Raw genomic sequence first — 23091 nt, forward strand, 5'->3', positions numbered from 1 at the left:
TCTGATGAGGTGCTGGTGCACGTAATAATAAGCAGACTGGTGACCTCGAGTGCCGGAGAGGGAGTATACGTGACAGTACCCCCTCCCTGGTGCGAAGCTCCAGCCGCAGGACCACGACCAGAGGGATGGGAGCCTGACGAACCAGCTGAGGCATGGGAGCCTGACAAGCTGGCTGAGACATGGGAGCTTGCCAGTCCAACATAGTCTTGTGAACCTGTCAAGGTAGCTGAGGCATGGGAGCCTGAGGAGCTAGCTGAGGCATCTCCGGTAGCGAAACCTGGAGACAACGTCACCTACAAAACAAAAAACAAAAACACTCCCTGATGCTCCCCTTTGGGGAGGTGTTATTCTGCTGGGAGTCGGGAAGCAAGTACAAGGAGTGAATCATTTAACAAATAAACTAACATGGAACAAAACAAGAAACACAAAAAGCGTACAGACATGAAACACCAACAGAGTCAGTAACGCCAAAGAAAAAAACTAAATGAGTGACGGGGAAGGTAATCAGGAAGGTGATGGAGTCTAGTTGAGTCTGATGAGGCGCTAGTGCACGTAACGATAGTGACAGGTGTGCATAATAATAAGCGGACTGGCGACCTCAAGCGCTGGAGAGGGACTATACTGTACATGACAAGCTAGCTCTCTCTCCCTCTCTTGGTTCTCCTTCATTTTTGAAGAAATGAATTTGTTGAAAACTGTTCAACTATTGTCTTTCTCTCTCTTTGAGTGAACTACTCACAACATTTTATGCACTGCAGTACTAGCTAGCTGTAGCTTATGCTTTCAGTACTAGATTCATTCTCTGATCCTTTGATCATTCGGTTAACCACATCTCAGTTCATGCTGCAAGAACTCTGATAGGTTGTAGGACGTCCTCTGGAAGTTGTCATAATTCCTGTGTAAGTCTATGGAAGGGAGTGAGAACCATGAGCCTCCTAGGTTTTGTATTGAGGTTAATGTACCACGAGGAGGACGGAAACTAACTATCCTTCGGCTACACCATGGTGCTACCCTACTGAGTGCTGTTGAGGCTACTGTAGACCTTCATTGCGAAACAGTGTGTTTTAATCAATTATTTGGTGACATGTGAATATAGTTAGTATAGTTGTATCTAAAAAGGATAACTATAAAAAAATTCAAAAAAATTCACTGAGGAAGATGGTCGTTTAGCCCGCTTCTGTTTGTGTGGGCTTGTTCATCTGTATTTGTGAGTTTGGTTAGTGTTTTGTTAGTGTTTTGTTGGGTTCTCTCGCTGTCCTAGTATTTCACAATAGGGTACTATTTAGTTTTATAGTTTCACTTGTGTTGGGCATACTATTTTGTTCCTGTGATTTTTTGGACATTAAATCATGTTTTTTTCCCGCATCATTTGCTCTCTGCGCCTGATTCCACACCCATTCACTCATTGAGCATTACAGAAGCCCGCACCTATTATGGAGTCAGCAGGAGCAGCGACCACCCCTCTCCCCACGATGGAGGAGAGAGTCCTTCATCACACGTCCATCCTCCATCGCATCGGATCAGCGATGGATCAAATGATGGAGAGGATGGATCGTTGGGAGAGGAGTGGTCTCCCTACTACCCCACCTACCCTCCCACCAGCAACTCTACCATCTCCCCCAGCGGAATCCGGTTCCAGCGCTCTGCGCATTATGCCTCCGAGGGAATACGAAGGAGCGGCGGCGGGGTGCCAGGGATTCCTGCTTCAACTAGATCTCTGCCTGGCCACCGTTCGGGCCGGCTCCCTCGGACGAGGAGAGCGTGAGTGTCCTCGTCTCTTGCCTTACGGGTAGAGCCCTGGAGTGGGCCAATGCTGTCTGGAACGGGCCGACTCAGCGAGGGGCGACTACCCGGAGTTCACCCGCCGTTTCCGGGCCGTGCTCGATCACCCTCCGGAGGGCCGGGCGGCAGGTGAGAGGTTGTTCCATCTCCGGCAGGGGACGAGGAGCGCGCAGGACTTCGCGCTGGATTTCCGGACCTTGGCCGCTGGAGCAGGGTGGAACGACGGGGCCCTGATAGACCATTACAGGTGTAGCCTGAGAGAGGACGTCCGCAGGGAGCTGGCTTGTCGGGACACTACGCTCAGCCTGGGTGAACTGATAGACCTGTCGATCCGGTTAGACCATCTGCTAGCTGCTCGCGGACGTTCTGAAAGGGTCCTGTTAGTTACACCTCCTGACCCTCCCGCTCCTATCCCGATGCATCTAGGGAGATCGGAGGAGGAGGCTCCTCCTGTACCAGTTGTGGCCGGAGAGGGCACACTTCAGGTCGGTGCTGGAGGAGTTCATCTGGGAGTCGAGAGGGCAGGCAGAACACTCCTCGGTTACCCCAGGTGAGTCAGCACCACACTCTCCCAGAGTTTCCGGTTGGTCACATGTTTTTATTAATTTGTTTCCTTAAATGTTTTCCCTCTCTCCAGCATAAGGCGCTAGTCAATCCAGGCGCAGCTGGGAACTTTATAGATTGCAGACTCGCTCAGAGGTTGAGTATTCTGTTATTTAAGGTAGACCCCCCTTTTCCCGTGCACTCTTTAGATAGTCGACCATTAGGGTCAGGGCTGGTCAGGGAGGCCACAATTCCTTTAGAGATGATTACGCAGGGGAATCATAAGGAGCGTATTAGTCTGTTCCTTATCGATTCACCTGCGTTTCCGGTGGTGCTGGGGATTCCCTGGCTGGCTATTCACAATCCGACGATTTCGTGGAAACAGGGAACTCTCCAGGGGTGGTCTGATGAGTGTTCAGGCAGGTGTGTAGGAGTTTCCATCGGTGCGACAACGGTGGAGAGTCCAGACCAGGTTTCCACCGTGCGCATTCCCGCTGAGTATGCCGATTTGGCTATCGCTTTCAGTAAAAAGAAAGCGACCCAAGAGGAGTCATGTGTATCCTTTATCCCAGGAGGAGACGTTGGCTATGGAGACATATGTCACGGAAGCTCTGGGACAGGGGTACATTCGGCCCTCCATGTCACCCGTCTCCTCGAGTTTCTTTTTTGTGAAGAAAAAGGATGGTGGTTTGCGTCCGTGTATTGATTATCGAGGTCTCAATTCAATCACGGTGGGTTTTAAGTTACCCACTACCTCTCATCGCTATGGCAGTGGAATCATTTCACGGAGCGCAGTTCTTCACGAAACTGGATCTCAGGAGTGCGTATAATCTGGTGCTTATTCGGGAGGGAGATGGAAAACCGCGTTTAGTACCACATCTGGCCATTATGAGTACCTCGTCATGCCGTACGGGTTAAAGAATGCTCCAGCTATCTTTCAATCCTTCGTTGACGAGATTCTCAGAGACCTGCACGGACAGGGTGTGGTGGTGTATATTGACGATATTTTGATCTACTCCGCTACACGCACCGCGCATGTGTCTCTGGTGCGCAAGGTTCTTGGGCGACTGCTGGAGCATGACCTGTACGTGAAGGCGGAGAAATGTGAGTTTTCCAAACGAGCCGTTTCCTTCCTGGGTTATCGCATTTCCAGCTCGGGGGTGGTAATGGAGGGTGACCGCGTCAAGGCCGTGCGTAATTGGCCGACTCCGACCACGGTAAAGGAGGTGCAGCGGTTCTTAGGGTTTTCCAATTACTATCTGAGGTTTATCCGGGGTTTTGGTCAGGTAGCAGCTGACGGAGGCGGACGGAGCTTTCCGTAGGTTGAAGGCGCTGTTCACTGAGGCGCTGGTGTTGGCGCATCCGGACCCTTCTTTGGCATTCATAGTAGAGGTGGACGCATCCGAGGCTGGGGTTGGGGCGGTGCTCTCACAACGCTCGGGTACACCACCGAAGCTCCGCCCCTGTGCTTTTTTTTTCGAAGAAGCTCGGGCCAGCGGAGCGGAATTATGATGTGGGGGACAGGAAGTTTTTGGCTATGCTTAAGGCCCTGAAGGTGTGGAGACACTGGCTTGAGGGGGCTAAGCACCCTTTCCTCATCTGGACTGACCACCGTAACCTGGAGTATATCCGATCAGCTAGGAGACTGAATCCTCGTCAGGCAAGGTGGGCCATGTATTTCACCAGATTTCGTTTTACAATCTCGTATCGACCAGGTTCCCTCAACACTAAGGCTGACGCGCTGTCCCGCCTCTATGACACTGAGGACCGGTCCATCAATCCTACTCCCATCATTCCGGCGGCTAGGCTGGTAGCACCGGTAGTATGGGAGGTGGACGCGGACATCGAGCGGGCGCTAAGGGAGGAACCTGCGCCTCCACAGTGTCCGGAGGGTCGTAGGTACGTGCCGCTCGCTGTTCGTGATCAATTGATTCGATGGGCTCATAGTCTACCCTCGTCGGGTCACCCGGGTATTTCAAGGACAGTGCGAGGTCTTAGGGGGAAGTACTGGTGGCCCACCTTGGTGAGGGATGTGCAATTCTATGTCTCCTCCTGTTCGGTGTGCGCCCAGAGTAAGGCTCCTAGGCACCTGCCACGAGGGAAGTTACAACCCCTCCCCGTTCCACAACGGCCGTGGACCCATCTATCGGTGGATTTTCTTACTGACCTTCCCCCCTCTCAGGGGAACACAACGATCCTGGTCGTTGTGGATCGGTTCTCTAGTCCTGCCGTCTTATCCCGTTGCCCGGTCTCCCTACGGCCCTGCAGACTGCGGAGGCTCTTTTCACCCATGTCTTCCGGCACTACGGGGTGCCCGAGGATATTGTTTCTGATCGGGGTCCCCAGTTTACCTCCCGTGTGTTGAGGGCATTTATGGAACGTCTGGGGGTCTCGGTCAGCCTGACCTCAGGGTATCACCCGGAGAGTAATGGACAAGTGGAGAGAGTGAACCAGGAGGTGGGTAGGTTTCTGCGGTCGTATTGCCAGGACCGGCCAGGGGAGTGGGCGAGATACATCTCTACATCATACACCCTGGGCAGAAATGGCCCAGAACTCACTAAGCTACTCCTCTACCAACATGTCACCATTTGAGTGTGTGTTGGGGTACCAGCCGGTCCTGGCACCATGGCATCAGAGCCAGACTGAGGCTCCTGCGGTGGAGGAGTGGGTGCAGCGCTCTAAGGAGACCTGGTGGGCCGTCCAGGAGTCATTACGCCAGGCGAGTGGACGGCAGAAGAAGAGCGCTGACCGTCACCGCAGTGAGGCCCCCGTGTTTGCACCGGGTGACAGGGTCTGGCTCTCGACCCGAAACCCGCCCCTCCGCTTGCCCTGTCGGAAGCTGGGTCCGCAGTGTGTAGGGCCATTTAAAGTCCTGAGGAAAATGAACGAGGTTTGCTATCGATTAATACTTCCTTCGTATTATCGTATTAACCCCTCGTTTCATGTCTCTCTCATAGTTTCACCTGTGTTGGGCATACTATTTTGTTCCTGTGATTTTTGTTGGACATTAAAGCGTGTTTTTTCCCGCATCCTTTGCTCTCTGCGCCTGACTCCACACCCATTCACTCATTGAGCGTTACAGGTAGCCTGATAGTGTGGTAGTGTATTCATTATGCAGAAGTCCATTAGCCTTTTACTGCAATGGGCTAAATCAGGGTCACACAGTCTTTCTTGGTAGTCTTAAACAAATGTACTTTGAAACACAAGTATACACCTCACACACATGGTTATGGGCTTACAAAACAGAAGGCACATACATATACCATGTCAGATATAGAGTTGAAATCTATTACATTTTGAGTTTACATCTCAATATTCCACTGTATATACATCACTGAAGACTGAAATATAACACAACCGTTTCACATAGAAACACCAGATTTTTGGCTGTTTAAATTTGTTAAAAATATTTAAAAACATGAATAACATTCCAACCCATGATGCCACTAGGCCATATCACTGCAGGAAGGGCTACAGCTAGAGGCTGGGTGGAGGTCGAGGCCTACTTCTCTGACATCAAGAATGCAGGGTCCAGATCAAATATACTTAACAAAAATATAAACGCAACATGCAACAATTTCAACGATTTTACTGAGTTACAGTTCATATAGGGAAATCAGTCAATTGAAATAAATTCATTAGGCCCTAATCTATGGATTTCACATGACTTGTCAATGGCTCAGCCATGGGTGGGCCTGGGAGGGCATAGGAATTGAGTTGGACATACTGCCAAATGTTCTAAAATGACGTCGGAGGCGGATTTTAAGGCAGCCGCCAGCACTTCTCTGATTCAGAGGGGTTGGGTTAAATGCGGAAGACACATTTCAGTTGAATGCATTCAGTTGTACAACTGACTAGGTATCCCCCTTTCCCTTATGGTAGAGAATTTAACGTTCAAGGTGCACCTGTGTAATAATCATGCTGTTTAATTAATCAGCTTCTTCATATGCCACACCTGTCAGGTGGATGGATAATCTTGGCACAGGAGAAATAACATTACTCACTAGTTGGAATGTAAACACATTTCTGCACAAAATTTGTGAGAAATAAGCTTTTGGTACATATGCAAAAGTTCTGGGATCTTTTATTTCAGCTCATGAAACATTGGACCAACTCTTTACATGTCGTGTTTATATTTTTGTTCCTTATAATTACCCTGCCTTTCTGACTCTGAGGTTATAAATTGTAGAGATACAGAAATCGGCATAATTTTCTAAATGTAGATTTTGCATAAGAACATTATGAGAGCCTAGAATATCATCAGAAGACCCTCCATATTATGATTCTGTGATAAAAACACATCAGTTGAATACATTCTATCATTCTGCAGTTCTATGATTTGTATTTGTATGTTTTGTGGTGTTCTATGATTCTATGGTAGAATGCATTGGTGTTTTATGGTTCTATGGTAGAATACAGTGGTGTTCTATGGTTCTATGGTAGAATACATTGGTGTTTTATGATTCTATGGTAGAATACATTGGTGTTCTATAGTTCTATGCTAGAATACAGTGGTGTTCTATGGCTCTATGGTTGAATACATGGTGTTCTATGGTTCTATGGTAGAATAGAGAGGTGTTCTATGGTTATTTGCTAGAATACAGTGGTGTTTAAAGATTCTAAGGAGTAGCAGTATAAGTATGAGTCAGGGTGTGTAGAGCCAGGCTGAGGCAAGTGGGACGTATTGTTAGTGGAGGTAGAGTAATGCCTCAGCAGCAGTGCTATGATTTAGGGTCTGACTAGGCCAGGCAAAACCTAGGAGACTACTAGCTAGCTACTGCCACCCCAAGAAGCACAGAGAGCAAGCACCCAGACAGAATTACAATGAGCTTTATATATATATATACACAGAAAGCATACATACACACACACATGCACACACACACACACAAACACAACAAAACACACCCCTCCGGTCGCAGCCATTATTATCAATCCTTGTTCCCTCTCTAAAACACACTCATGAATATTTGATAAAGTGTATAAAATACCAATTATGGCAATGACTCACTAACTGCGTGATTAGCAACATAATGTCATACTTTACCTTTCGTCACACATGCACACACCAGTGGAAAAAGGTACAACTATACTAAATATATTCACTTCACCAAATAATTGATTCAAACACACTGTTTTGCAATGAAGGTCTACAATAGCCTCAACCGAACTCTGTAGGGTAGCACCATGGTGTATCAGGAGGAGAGCTAGCTTTCGTCCTCCTCTTGGTACATTGACTTCAATACAAAACCTAGGAGGCTCATGGTTCACACCCCTTTCCATAGACTTACACGGTAATTATGACAACTTCCGGAGGACGTCCTCCAACCTATCAGAGCTCTTGCAGCATGAACTGACATATTGTCCACCCAATCAAATGATCAGAGAATGAATCTAGTACTGAAAGCAAAAGCTCCAGCTAGCTAGCACTGCAGCTCATAAAATGTGGCGAGTAGCTGACTCAAAATGAGAGAGAGACAATAGTTGAACAGTTTTTAACAAATGTATTTCTTCAAAAATGAAGGGGAAAGAGAGAGGTTTTGTGATTTATTTTCACTTTCAGTTTCACTTACTTAGCTAGCAAATGCAGGTGACTAGTTTAGTTGCTCAAATACCCAGCTCAAACAGAGGGATGCTATGTTAGCTAGCTGTCTATGACTATCCAACGCAACACTGGAACTCTTCCAAGTCAAGGTAAGCTTTTGGTTTTATTAATTTATTGCCACCGGGGCCTGCCGGTGTAACTGCTTACTGACTATACACTGTAACGTTACTGCATGATTGTAGTGGGTTTACTAAAACATTAGTTATATTAGCCATATTGACTAGAACGTTACTTTAGTTAATATGGGGACAACGATGTAGGCTGTGTGTGGTGGTTTGGCTAGGATTTTTTTTTTCGCTTGATTACATACAGCTGATGTGTTGTTCATTGAAGTCCACAAACTAAGGGAAAAGGTCAGAGGAGGAGATTGCATAGAGGTGAGAATGAATACAACGTGGCTGCTATGAAAGTGAATTGTGTTTATGCGTGATCAGGGGTCTATTCATTACGCCGATTCTGTTGAAAAATGCTTCTTAAATGGAAGCAAACAAAACGGGGCTAAAAATCTGAATTTGTCCAAAATTACAGTGTCTCGTTTGCATCTGTTGAACTAATGATTACACCCTAGATAGGCTAGATGCAGGAAAGAGTGTGCAAGGTGGTATTGAATGACAGTCATTGTCTGTCTATGTGTCATTTTTCTCTAGACCTGTGTGCACCTATGTTGTAAACTTTCATTCATAGGCTAGGTTATAGCAACCTCATGGTGGGTTTAGGGAAAATGTGAGTATGATGTAGTAGCCTAAACCTAACGATGTTAAATTGGAATATGAATGACCGTCATCCAACATGCTGTAATAGAAATAAGGCCATGCTCATGAAAAGAAAATTGTCCTCCCTCATCATAAATGGCACTGACCGCCACTGGCACACCCACATGCTCGCAGGAACACACATGCACACACACACAACTCAAACACACACAAACGCATAGTCTGCTCACCTTTTCCGTCTGTAACTGAATAACTGAATAGTCCTGCTCTTTCCCCACTTTAGTGCTCTCCCTTAGCCTATCTGCGGTAAAAACTCCTGTCATTTGCACATTTCAAATTGTTAGCTATTTAAAGCTATTTAATTCCATTTAAACCCATTCAAGACCATTTCCCAGGCAGGACAAAGGGAGAGGGGGAGATGACGGGCTGCTGTTCTCTACTGTTTTGTCTACAAGAACAATTACTTCCCTTTTACCTCAGACTGACTGATTCCACCTTTATACAGGGGGAAGAGGGAGGGAACATAACACTGTCAGTCAGCGAGGTGGGAGTGAGTGTGTGTGTGTGTGTGTGTGTGTGTGTGTGTGTGTGTGCCCTTTACTGAAGAATGGATTCCGTCTGGCCACTCTACCGTAAAGGCCTCTACCTTAAGGTTGGCCTTCTGCAAGGTTTTCCCATCTCCACAGAGAAACTCTGGAGTTCTGTCAGAGTGACCATCGGGTTCTTGGTCACCTCCCTGACCAAGGCCCTTCTCCCCCGATTGCTCAGTTTGGCCGGGCGGACAGCTCTAGGGAGAGTCTTGGTGGTTCGAAACTTCTTCCATTGAAGAATGATGGAGGACTTCTTCGGGACCTTCAATGCTGTCGACAATTTTTGATACCCTTCCCCAGATCTGTGCCTTGACGTACATTTCCTTTGACCTCGTGGCTTGGTTTTTGCTCTGACATGCACTGTCAACTGTGGGACCTTATATAGACAGGTCTGTGCCTTTCCAAATCATGTCCAATAAATATAATTTACAAGCGGACTTCAATGAAGTTGTAGAAACATCTCAAGGATGATCAATGGAAACAGGATGCACCTGAGCTCAGTTTCGAGTCTCATGGCAAAGGATCTGAATACTTATGTAAATAAGGTATTTCTGTTGTTAAATTTTAATACATTTTCTAAAATTCTATTAACCTGTTTTTGCTTTGTCATTATGGTATATTGTGTGTAGATTGGTGAGTATTTTTCATTTATTTAATCCATTTTAGAATAAGGCTGTAACGTAACAAAATGTGGAAAAAGTCAAGGGGTCTGAATACTTTCCGAATGCACTGTATGCACTTTCCATGTTTTCTGAAAGTCTTGAATATTTATCTAAAATGGGATGTAGATTATTAGACATTTCTCGCCTCTCTCTCTCTGTCATGTTTAATGGACAGCCACCATTGTCGAGCCTAGAGCTTTCTATTCTAGAAGTGTTACAACATGACAGTGTGAAGTGTGAAGGTGTCAGAGTGTTAAGTATCACTGTCTGTCTGTGTGTGTTTGTGTGTGTGTGTGTGTGTGTGTGTGTGTGTGTGTGTGTGTGTGTGTGTGTGTGTGTGTGTGTGTGTGTGTGTGTGTGTGCGTGTGAAGTGTCAAGACAAGTGTGTGAAGACTATCACAGATCAATGTCTCCTCGAGGGAGCTCTTGAAATAGACAGAGGTTGCAACAACATCAACAAGAACAACAATAACAACAACAAATTGTCCAGACAAGGATTTCGCCATTACAGTAGGCTGTAGTTCAACATTAATAAGTAGTTCAACAGTCAAATCTGTTCCAATATAAAAGAAGGCATAGTTCAACATTCTAACTATCTGTTCCAATAACTGGACATTTCACAAGCAAACAGAGATGAATGCCAGGATGTTTAAACAGAGTAAAGTGGACTAAATAATAATAGATACCTACATTGGGTGACTGGTATTCTGTCACAATGCGTTACCCCCTGAACTGCATACTGTACACCCACAGTCTGGTGATGTCATATTTTGTCATATGATGTCATACGCCACATGACCAAAAGTATGTGGACACCTGCTTGTTGAACATCTCATTCCAAAATCATGGGTTGGTCCCCCCTTTTCTGCTATAACCTCCACTCTTCTGGGAAGGCTTTCCACTGAATGTTGGAACATTGCTGCGGGGACTTCCATTCTGTCACAAGAGCATTAGTGAGGTTGGGCACTGATGTTGGGCTATTAGACATGGCTCTCAGTCTGCATTCCAATTCATCCCAAAGCTGTTCGATGGCGTTGAGGTCAGGGCTTTGTGAAGGCCAGTCAAGTTCTTTCACACTGGTCTCGACAAACCATTTCTGTATGGACCTCGCTTTGTGCATGGGGGCATTGTCATTCTGAAACAGGAAAGGGCCTTCCCCAAACTGTTGCCACAATGTTGGAAGAATAGAATCGTCCAGAATGTCATTGTATGCTGTAGCGTTAAGATTTCCCTTCACTGGAACTAAGGGGCCTAGCCAGAACAATAAAGAACAGCCCCAGACTATTATTCCTCCTCCACCAAACTTTACAGTTGGCACTATGCATTGGGGCAGGTATCATTTTCCTGGCATCCGCCGAACCCAGATTCATCAGTCGGACTGCTAGATGGTGAAGTGTGATTCATCACTCCAGAGAATCTGTTTCCACCTCTCCGGAGTCCAATGGCAGTAAGCTTTACATCACTCCAACCAAACCTTGGCATTGCGCATGGTGATCTTAGGGTTGTGTGCTGCTGCTTGGCCATGGAAACCCATTTCATCAAGCTCCCGACGAACAATTATTGTGCTGACGTTGCTTCCAGAGGCAGTTTGGAAGCGAGGACAGAATATTTTTATGCTCTATGCGCTTCAGCACTCAACGGCCCCGTTCTGTGAGCTTGTGTGGTCTACTACTTTGCGGCTGAACTGTTGTTGCTCCTAGATATTTCCACTTCAAAATAACAGCACCTACAGTTGACTGGGGCAGCTCTAGAAGGGCAGAAATACGACAAACTAACTTGTCGTAAAGTTGGCATCCTATGACGGTGCCACTTTGAAAGTCACTGAGCTCTTCAGTTAGGCCATTCTACTGTCAAAATGTGTCTATGGAGATTGCATGGCTGTGTGCTCGATTTTATACACCTATCAGCAACGGGTGTGGCTGAAATAGCCAAATCCACTAATTTGAAGGGGTGTCCACATACTTATGTATATATAATATATTTTCCCAGAACTTAGTTATTTATTCCCAATATGTCATGTTATTAATTGTGACTTTAAAAAATTGTGCTCAACTAGCTTACTGTATGTTATCGCCTGGTTACACACACACTCACATATGCACACACACCAGCACACCGTTTTAAATCAATGCAATCTCAGGACTACATGAAAGAACAATCCTCAGGGATATTTGCTCTGAAAATACAAGATAAGCTTCGGTAGGAAATTAGAGACTTCCTGAGATACAGCAGAGGCAGGGTTTCAGGGTAAAAACTTCACAACACACACATATGCACGCACAAACGTAGACACACACACGTGTGAACATGTGAGCATGCAGACACGCACACACACACACACACACACAGGGAGGGAGGGTCTGGTTATAGAAAAATCCCAGATCACTTGAATAAGATAAAAGAGCATGTTTTTGTGCCTGATATTTCAGCAGTACTAATGGTGTTTTGGTTGTGCTGACCACACATACAACAGAATCCTCTCCAAAACACACACAAACACTCACATACGCGCGTGCACTTGAAGAGCGCTTTAAACACGACTCTTACTGGAGTGCTCTCTCTCTCTGTTATTTGTGTGTTAGTATGTAAGCTATGTGACAGAGACAGAGAGGAACAGAGAGAGAGAGAGAAAGAAGAGAGAAGCAGAGAGATTAAAAGAGAGAGGCGAGGGAGAGCGAGAGCAGAGAGAGGGACTCAGGGACGGTTCCAGAATAAGCAACATAAGCGGTCCCTTAGGGGCCGTGGCCCCCCCAAAAAACGGATTCAGTCAAGGTCTCAACTTACTATATAGAGTAAGAATATTAGAATACACCAGGTGCAATTTTGAAATGTGGTTGTGCTTCAGCAGTTTTCAGCAGTTTTCTCCGCCCCATTGCAAAATGTAGAGAATTGCAGGAAATGAAAACTTGAAAACTTACATTTTTCCCTCCACTGTAAAGAGGGTGGCCACTAACATGTTATTCCTCAAGGTGGGGGGCCCGCAATTCTCGCTTAGGGCCCCCAAAAGGCTAGGGCCGGCCCTGAAGAGACTGACTGCATTTGATCTACGATTCTTCTTAGCTGATGGGTGATGTGCCTAGAACAATTCATACTAGAACAATATATGAACCATATAAATATAAAATTTCTATGACAGGAACATTATACAGTAATGACAACAATACAAAGGTTGTATTCAATAAATTACACAGTAAGGTGCATAATTTTTGACTTGCCTGCTGGGGGGGATGGGAGACACCCAGCTCCACTAAAACTATTGACAACTGATTGTGGTTTTCAAGGGATTGCTTAAGAAATGCTACAATTATTTAGTTGTAATATGATTTGTAATATGATCACCTCTTGAAAAGCACAGCCAGAACTACAAATGTCTGATTATTGCATGCAAAGCTATTGAGCACATTTAGCTATATAATCTGAGTTACAGCATGTAACTGTATGCTTTTCATGATCAGTATTCATGTAATTTCAGAGGGTTGCAGCCTATCTTTTTGATGTGTAGGCCTAGCTAGCTAGCTAAGCAAACAACTTGTGTCATTTAGCTTGCTTCATCAAGAGATCATCGATGACAAGTAGGATATATTTTGAGTCTAAGCCTGCCCTTGTAATATTGTCTGTCTGACTACTGTCAGCTGGCAAGCAAATCAAACAATATTTAGAGATAACTAGCTAACTAGTTTTAGCCACTGAAGGTTAGCTTATTAGCTAGCTGGCCAAATGTGCATGATTTGTTGTTAGCCAGCTAGCCAATTTGACATGATCCATCAATCAATGCCATGTCTGTCGCATTGCACAGCCAGCAGCAATGGTGATTAAACGGTTTTAAAACAACATTAATAAGGGGATAAATATGCTAGCTAGCTTAGGTATGTTGGTTGGAGAAGAAAGTACATAACTAACTTACCACAATGTTTAGGCAACTATACAAAGTTTCTAGCTAGCTTGCAAACAATACATGGGCAAATGAGCCCTTCTGCTGCATGACAAGCACAGCCCACAATGGATGAGAAACGTACATAAACCACACATACTTGTCAGGCATGGCTAGTGCACTTTTACTTTATATAAAATATTTTAGATCTACTAAAATGGTGGCTTATATTGAGAGACAGAGGTGTACTCCAGCGTTGTTTTGTGCTGTAATGCACTTTTACCCTCCCCAGTTTAAATTGGAACGAAATATGACGTAATTGATAAAGTGACATCATAATCAATCATTCGGGATCTAGTTAAGAATATTATTCCAGGAATGGTTTTGACAAGGTGAAAGGAAGATCTTCAAAGAACAACTGTGGTTCATACGTTCTAAGAACAACCCACTGGGGATCTGTCAATGTTGCTGGAGTGTTCCTGAAATGGATCAGTGAGAGAGAGAAGACAGACGAAATGGCATAAAGATACACCTAGAAACTAGCAGCTAGCTTTGATGATATAATAGCATTCTGGCAGCCTGATAATATGAGTTTGGCTGGAGTTCTTCTTTTAGAGAGTGTAGAGCAGAGTTCAATTCAGTACAATATATTCCGTTCTGTCTTTCTCATTTAGTAAGCGCAATGGAGCAATCAATGCCAAGGTTTTGGGTTTCAGTTCCACTGGAATCATACACAAAGATGTATTATACTGTATTATACTCATTATACTGTAAGCCACTTTAGATACAATCCTCTGCTAGGTTTATATGATTATCAGGCCTATATTACAACTTTATTCCCAGTGGTGTGTTCGAGACCACCTAAAGCGAGACCGATTCAAGTAGCAAATCGAGTCCAAGTCAAGACCAAGACATGGTGACCGAGACCAGAAGGGGACAAGAGGTCCAAGACCGAGTCAAGACTGAGACCAGGAAATGTGAGTCCAAGACAATGACTGTAATTTTGTAAAATCACCACCATAACAAGAGATCAAAATGTCCAGTATTTCTGTTCATATTTCAGAAGAACCAATGACATTCAGAATGGTGAACAAAATGCATGCTGAGTGCAAATAGAGACATTCTACAAATTTTTACTAACCCAAACCCAGTGGGGAACAATGAGGGCCTTCCACGCGTTCAGATTATTATTATAAAATAATAATAACAACAATAATAATTCAAATTATATTATTCATTTGTAATAATGTCCCTGGGGATCGTCTCTGGGGATATACATCTAGCTACTGTAGCTAAATCAGCCATTGGCTAGGCCATCAGAAGCTAGATCGAAGGCATCTGCCATTCAACCATAATTCATCTGAATTAAGGCAAAACTTCTGTCTTCTCAAAGGCCAACAGGACACTGCGCAATAGCGAGCAGTAGTTTTCCCAAGGTCTAGCTAGCTATCTATTGTTGTAGGCTAGATTGCAGCTGCTGCAGCTGGTGTTATTGAAGAGGATGTTGCTGCTAATATTTTAGCTTCTGCCCTTTCAAGAATAACTTTCAACAACAAGTTAAAACCTTCTACTGCAGTGGGCTAAATCAGGGTCACACAGAGTGATTCTTGGTAGTCTTAAATAAATCTACTTTGAAACAAAAGTATACACCTCACACGCATGGTTACGGGCTTCAAAAATAAGACATTTGTACCATGTCAGATATAGAGTTGAAATGTATTCCATTGTTTTGTTTGAATCACAATATTACACTTTATATACATCAGAGAAGACTGAAATAAAACTTCAAAACATTCCACCCATGAGACCAAAGAGGGTGCTTTTGTTCATAGACCACAGGAAAGGGTTGTTTCATTATTGTCATCTGGTGAGTGGAACTGTGTTTTTTGTAATAATAATGTATATTTTTTAAGTTTTTGCCCAATCTTATTGGGTGGCCCTGGCAGGGTCTGGCTCCCCAGTTGGTGGGCTTGTGTCCACCCAGGCCCACTCATGCCTATGCCCCTGATTCAAGCAGCACAAATATAGCCTACTAACCAAGACTTCTAACCAAACTTTTTCAATACCTAGTTTGCATATCCATTGTTGTCTTGGTTAGTATTTACTGGTAGGTATCATAAATTGAAACATCTTTCCTACTTACTGGCTGCAGCTACTTTGTGAGCGGCTCCATCAAAAAAGTAGTTGAGAGCTGCATGCTCTTGATGCCTGCAGATGGTATTCCGGTTCAACTAGGCTATGTATGTGGCCCGCAATATTTTTCACGAGGATTGTGTAGGCTACTTTGTGCATGATTTCACCACTGTACTACATAAATCATATACCTCCACTAAACTACTTTGACACGCATCAGGGGAGATGAAGAAGTGAGTATATGCAATGCCCACTGACGACAAAATGGGTATACGCGTATACCTGCATGTAGCCTCCACTACAGCACTTAACAAAAAGTGCACTTTCTCAGTGCGCTGGTATTACCGTTGCTGTCCTTTCACAAACCTGTCACACACTAAAGGCCTAGATTCAATACGTTGGTCACTGAGCAAACATGTCTATAATATATATAATGACTGTTCAGGTATTCATGTTTCAAGAACATAGTGTATATACTTGGCCTTATGCGATTATTTAATGGAAGCTGATAAATGTGTTTTTTTTTCATCCCCTGGTCTCGGGTGGTCCCAGTACTTGTCCTTACTGTCTATCCAACACGGTCCCAGTACTTGTCCTTACTGTCTATCCAACACTGTCCCAGTACTTGTCCTTACTGTCTATCCAACACTGTCCCAGTACTTGTCCTTACTGTCTATCCAACACTGTCCCAGTACTTGTCCTTACTGTCTATCCAACCCTGTCCCAGTACTTGTCCTTACTGTCTATCCAACACTGTCCCAGTACTTGTCCTTACTGTCTATCCAACACGGTCCCAGTACTTGTCCTTACTGTCTATCCAACCCTGTCCCAGTACTTGTCCTTACTGTCTATCCAACACTGTCCCAGTACTTGTCCTTACTGTCTATCCAACACTGTCCCAGTACTTGTCCTTACTGTCTATCCAACACGGTCCCAGTACTTGTCCTTACTGTCTATCCAACACTGTCCCAGTACTTGTCCTTACTGTCTATCCAACACGGTCCCAGTACTTGTCCTTACTGTCTATCCAACACTGTCCCAGTACTTGTCCTTACTGTCTATCCAACACTGTCCCAGTACTTGTCCTTACTGTCTATCCAACCCTGTCCCCGTACTTGTCCTTACTGTCTATCCAACACTGTCCCGGTACTTGTCCTTACTGTCTATCCAACACTGTCCCAGTACTTGTCCTTACTGTCTATCCAACCCTGTCCCAGTACTTGTCCTTACTGTCTATCCAACACTGTCCCAGTACTTGTCCTTACTGTCTATCCAACACTGTCCCAGTACTTGTCCTTACTGTCTATCCAACACGGTCCCAGTACTTGTCCTTACTGTCTATCCAACACTGTCCCAGTACTTGTCCTTACTGTCTATCCAACACGGTCCCAGTACTTGTCCTTACTGTCTATCCAACACTGTCCCAGTACTTGTCCTTACTGTCTATCCAACACTGTCCCAGTACTTGTCCTTACTGTCTATCCAACCCTGTCCCCGTACTTGTCCTTACTGTCTATCCAACCCTGTCCCGGTACTTGTCCTTACTGTCTATCCAACACTGTCCCAGTACTTGTCCTTACTGTCTATCCAACACTGTCCCAGTACTTGTCCTTACTGTCTATCCAACACGGTCCCAGTACTTGTCCTTACTGTCTATCCAACACTGTCCCAGTACTTGTCCTTACTGTCTATCCAACCCTGTCCCGGTACTTGTCCTTACTGTCTATCCAACACTGTCCCAGTACTTGTCCTTACTGTCTATCCAACACTGTCCCAGTACTTGTCCTTACTGTTTATCCGACACTGTCCCAGTACTTGTCCTTACTGTCTATCCAACCCTGTCCCAGTACTTGTCCTTACTGTCTATCCAACCCTGTCCCAGTACTTGTCCTTACTGTCTATCCAACACTGTCCCAGTACTTGTCCTTACTGTCTATCCAACCCTGTCCCAGTACTTGTCCTTACTGTCTATCCAACACGGTCCCAGTACTTGTCCTTACTGTCTATCCAACACTGTCCCAGTACTTGTCCTTACTGTCTATCCAACACTGTCCCAGTACTTGTCCTTACTGTCCGAAGAAAGTACAAATGTATCCAACACTGTCCCAGTACTTGTCCTTACTGTCTATCCAACACTGTCCCAGTACTTGTCCTTACTGTCTATCCAACACTGTCCCAGTACTTGTCCTTACTGTCTATCCAACACGGTCCCAGTACTTGTCCTTACTGTCTATCCAACACTGTCCCAGTACTTGTCCTTACTGTCTATCCAACACTGTCCCAGTACTTGTCCTTACTGTCTATCCAACACGGTCCCAGTACTTGTCCTTACTGTCTATCCAACACTGTCCCAGTACTTGTCCTTACTGTCTATCCAACACAGTCCCAGTACTTGTCCTTACTGTCTAACCAACACTGTCCCAGTACTTGTCCTTACTGTCTATCCAACCCTGTCCCAGTACCTGTCCTTACTGTCTATCCAACACTGTCCCAGTACTTGTCCTTACTGTCTATCCAACACGGTCCCAGTATTTGTCCTTACTGTCTATCCAACACTGTCCCAGTACTTGTCCTCACTGTCTATCCAACACTGTCCCAATACTTGTCCTTACTGTCTATCCAACCCTGTCCCAGTACTTGTCCTTACTGTCTATCCAACACTGTCCCAGTACTTGTCCTTACTGTCCGAAGACCGTACAAATGTATCCAACACTGTCCCAGTACTTGTCCTTACTGTCTATCCAACACTGTCCCAGTTCTTGTCCTTACTGTCTATCCAACCCTGTCCCAGTACTTGTCCTTACTGTCTATCCAACACTGTCCCAGTACTTGTCCTTACTGTCCGAAGACCGTACAAATGTATCCAACACTGTCCCAGTACTTGTCCTTACTGTCTATCCAACACTGTCCCAGTACTTGTCCTTACTGTCCGAAGACCGTACAAATGCATCCAACACGGAGACAAGACGGAGACACTCAAAAGGTGGTCTCTAGGCTGTTTATTCTCCTCAGGGGCAGTAAAGAAGAATTGTTGGAGGACAGAACATGCATGCTCCACATTGGCCTACTATACATGCTATATACTGTATCGGTCCTTGATAAATCTCCCATGGGAGTCAACCATGTTGACAACCCTCTAGTACCAGAGAGACCTAGGGTTGAATCCTGCATTGAATCCCACTATATGTTATTGCTCACATACATCCAGGGATATCATGAGTTATACATTGGTATTCTGTTATTACACTGGAAACAGCTTTGGGCTGGTCGGGCTCGGTTGCTGATGCTGCAATACTGTAACTTTTCTGCTGCGGAGGCGAGGTGTGTGTGTGTGTTTACACTGTGGGAGGCGAGAGGTGTTATAATATTCTGCGGAGGAAAAACACATCAATGGACTGAACGAAAATCACAGTCTGACCAGGTCTCTATCTCTCCGCTCTCTCTTTTCAACACTCTCTTTATTTATCTACACTCGCTCTCCCTTTTCATCTATCTCTGTGGCATACATTTATTTAACGAGGCAAGTCAGTTAAGAACAAATTGTTATTTACAACGACAGCCTACTGGGGAACAGTGGGTTAACTGCCTTGTTCAGGGGAACAGTGGGTTAACTGCCTTGTTCAGGGGAACAGTGGGTTAACTGCCTTGTTCAGGGGAACAGTGGGTTAACTGCCTTGTTCAGGGGCAGAACGACAGATTTTTACCTTGTCAGCTCGGGGATTCAATCCAGCAACCTTTCGGTTACTGGCCCAACACTCTAACCACTAGGCTACCTGCCGCCCCAAACAGTAGTGAAAAAACACTTCAGTTATAGGCAGCGATCTTCAAGTGTGTGCGTGCGTGTGTGTGTGTCATCAAATCAACAACACTCACACAGCAGAAACAGCACTTGAAAGAAGCCCTCTTGTCACATTCTGCACCACTCCAATCAGTCAATAGAGCTCTGTATTGTATAACACCACACACACACACACACACACACTCACCAGTCCGGAAGCAAAGAACACGGCCAGTAGAGCGAGGCATGCTCCCATCACTATGAGCAGTAGGAACACAATGAGAGGGTGTTGTTGGCTCATACGGTAGTAGGACTCATACAGCCAGTCCTGGGTCTTCTGTCCCCCAACACACACCTGTCCCTGTGTCGGGGTCTCCCCGAAACCTACAAACACATCCCCCAGGGCTTCTCCCCCGTCTCCCCCCTCTCCCCCACGTTCCAGAAGGTAGCGCCCACGAGTCCGTAAGGCCTCCTGCCACATGGTAGCGACTTTGGGGGGTGTGCCAAGTCCCGGTCCAAACCCACTACCCCACTTGTCCCAAATGGACAACAAACAGTAGCCTCTCCTCTTCCTCCTATTCTTCCTCTTTGGGGAGTTTTGTCAGATAAACAAACAAATCCTGGCTCTTCTCCTCCTCCTCTTCCTCCTCCTCTTCTTCCTCTTGCTAGTCCACCTCTGTGAGTTTGGTCAGACTCACAGTCACAATCAAATCCTGAATCCCTCTGCGTACTGATCCTTTTCCTATCTTTCTTCTCCTCCTCCTCTTCCTCAATGAGTCTGGTCAGACACAGAAAAAAGAAACAGGTCCTTCTTTCTTCCTCCTGTCCCTGGTTTATTACAGTCAGACACAGAGAGAGGAGGTTGTCTCCACGTGTAGCACACTGCTGCTGCTGCTGCTGCTCCTAGGCAACATGTTCCCTCGTCAGAAAGGAGAGAGAGACAGATCGAGTGGGTGTTAGTGTGAGGCAGAAAAACTGTGTGTGTGTGTGTCTGTCTGAGAGAGAGAGAGAGAGAGAGAGAGAGAGAGCGAGAGAGAGAGAGAGAGAGAGAGAGAGAGGAAGAGAGAGAGTGTGTGCGTGTGTGTGCCTGTGTGTGACGGCGGAAGAGTGTAAGTAAGGGAGAGGAAGAGAGGGAAGGAAAGTGTCAAAGTGGATCGAGGCGAGAGAGAGAGAGAGAGAGAGAGAGAGAGAGAGAGAGAGAGAGAGAGAGAGAGAGAGGGGGAGCGAATGGAGAGAGGGAGTCAGAAAAGGGGAGGTAAGAGAGAAAAAGGGGTGAAAGAGAGAGTGAGACTGACAGGGAGAACGTAGCACCAGATAGATAAACAGGGAGGCAGGGATAGAAAGATATAGGGGAGGTATAGAGAGGGGGAGACAAAAGAAAGAGAAGGGGAAGGGAGGGGGTAACAGCTGCGCTAATGTGAGAGGAGTGAGGGAGCGAGGGAGTAAGGGAGATTGGAAAAAGAAGACTGAACAGAGAGGATGAGAAGCTGTATAACAGCTGGAGAATGGATTGAAGAGAGCGAGACAGAGATAGATGTAGAGGAAGGAAAAGGAGGAGAAAGGGAGAGATGTGCGGATCAGGGAGGGAAAGTCTTGAGAGAGAGGATGAGGGATGAGAAAAAGAGAAAAAACATGTAAATTGATAAAGAGAGAGTAAAGAAGAAGAGAATGAGAGTAGAATGAAAGAGAGAGGGATCCCCAGGAAGTCGTGACTCATCTAACACAATGTCCTGTCCACACTCCCTCCCTCTCTCTTTCCCAGTCTGCATCTTTCTCTCTCTCTCTCCCTCCTTCCCTCACTCTCTCTCTCCCCCGGTCTTTAGCTTTCACTCTCTGTCTCTCAACCTCCCTACCTCCATCCCTCTCTCCCGGTTTGTATCTTTCTCTTTCCCTCTCTCTCTCTCTCTCGCCGTCTCTCTCTCTCTCCGTCTCTATCTCCCTCTCCGCTTCTTTTACCCACTCTCCATTTTATTGTTTCTCTTTCTCATTTCCTCTCTCCTTTTCCTCTCTCCTTTTCCTCTCGTTTCTCCACTACATGTGAGGTGTGAAAGCTGTCACACCAATTGATCCCTAGATCTGCTTCTTTATTATTTTTCTCAAGCAAGACTAGTCATTCATTTTTCATGACGTAATGATTTCATTGCACTGGCAGCTCCGTCAATTAAATACCGTTGGTTATTATGGTCCCACTTTATATCAAAGCCACACTGCAACGTGCGTATTACCACCAACAAAATGTGAACTAACTGAATTATGCATTTCATGACATTTTCAAAGATACACTTGATGTTTTAAATGTTGTGCAGTGTGCTCTATGAATGACTTTCCATTTGAGCAAAATTCCTTTATTAACCATGATTTGAAGCTAGATTTAACAAGTACGATTCTTCTAAATCAATGGCTATATGAGTTGAGTTTACTGGGAAATTTACAGTGACTCTAAATGTGTTTGAAATGTATTCTAATGTATTCTAAGAACTTTCCATTACACTGTAGTACACATTGTGACTGGGATCTAAAATGAAGGCCATTTTCGTGAAATTGGCAATGTTTTAAAGCAGTGAACTCAGTGACCCTGGTAAATGTGTGAAAGTTATTTTTTCTGTTCTCCCCTGTTGACTCATACACTTCTGTACTTAGTTTCTTCAATGTGTTCACTGTCTGATAGGTGCAGTGTGTGTGTGTGTGTGTGTGTGTGTGTGTGTGTGTGTGTGTGTGTGTGTGTGTGTGTGTGTGTGTGTAAGTGTGTCTAATTGGAAACACTTTATTTGTCAGCTCAGTGTGTTGCATCCATTACATTTAATTGGTGTAAATCCATTGGTTTAATTCATAATCCTTTACATTATAGGAGAAGTTCCACCTCCAAGCTTATCCAATGATTTGAACTGGAGTTTTTAACTGGCACGCTTGTAGGGAACAGAAGACCATTTGGGACGCAGCCGAGATGTTAGAGACTGTATTACATGAATAAGATATTCCTCTAAATAATCATCATCATGTAATGTAGTATCCAAACCAACATGTATCCCCATCAGTTATAAATATTATATATCATGGTGTGAAGAGTGAGACTATCAGTTATAGATATTATATATCATGGTGTGAAGAGTGAGACTATCAGTTATAAATATTATATATCATGGTGTGTAGAGTGAGATGATCAGTTATAAATATTATATATCATGGTGTGAAGAGTGAGACTATCAGTTATAAATATTATATATCATGGTGTGAAGAGTGAGATGATCAGTTATAAATATTATATATCATGGTGTGAAGAGTGAGATGATCAGTTATAAATATTATATATCATGGTGTGAAGAGTGAGATGATCAGTTATAAATATTATATATCATGGTGTGAAGAGTGAGATGATCAGTTATAAATATTATATATCATGGTGTGAAGAGTGAG

The 23091-nt window shown here is 44.8% G+C and overlaps 1 protein-coding gene across 2 annotated transcripts in view; it reads right to left on the reverse strand.

Moving 5' to 3' along the window:
• LOC139392184 (adenylate cyclase type 2-like) overlaps nucleotides 1–20621 on the reverse strand; it is an 82426-nt gene extending 61805 nt beyond the window's left edge. Inside the window, exon 1 of one of the 2 annotated variants that reach the window (XM_071139967.1) lies at nucleotides 19886–20621. In XM_071139967.1, the coding sequence (XP_070996068.1) occupies nucleotides 19886–20158 (273 nt within the window). In that variant the 5' untranslated portion in view covers nucleotides 20159–20621. The remainder of the gene's footprint in view (nucleotides 1–19885) is intronic. The other variant, XM_071139966.1, reaches the window with a different exon arrangement.
• Between the last annotated feature and the right edge of the window lie 2470 nt (nucleotides 20622–23091).

Source organism: Oncorhynchus clarkii, chromosome 32 (genome assembly GCF_045791955.1).
Source record: "Oncorhynchus clarkii lewisi isolate Uvic-CL-2024 chromosome 32, UVic_Ocla_1.0, whole genome shotgun sequence".
Lineage (NCBI taxonomy): Eukaryota > Metazoa > Chordata > Actinopteri > Salmoniformes > Salmonidae > Oncorhynchus > Oncorhynchus clarkii.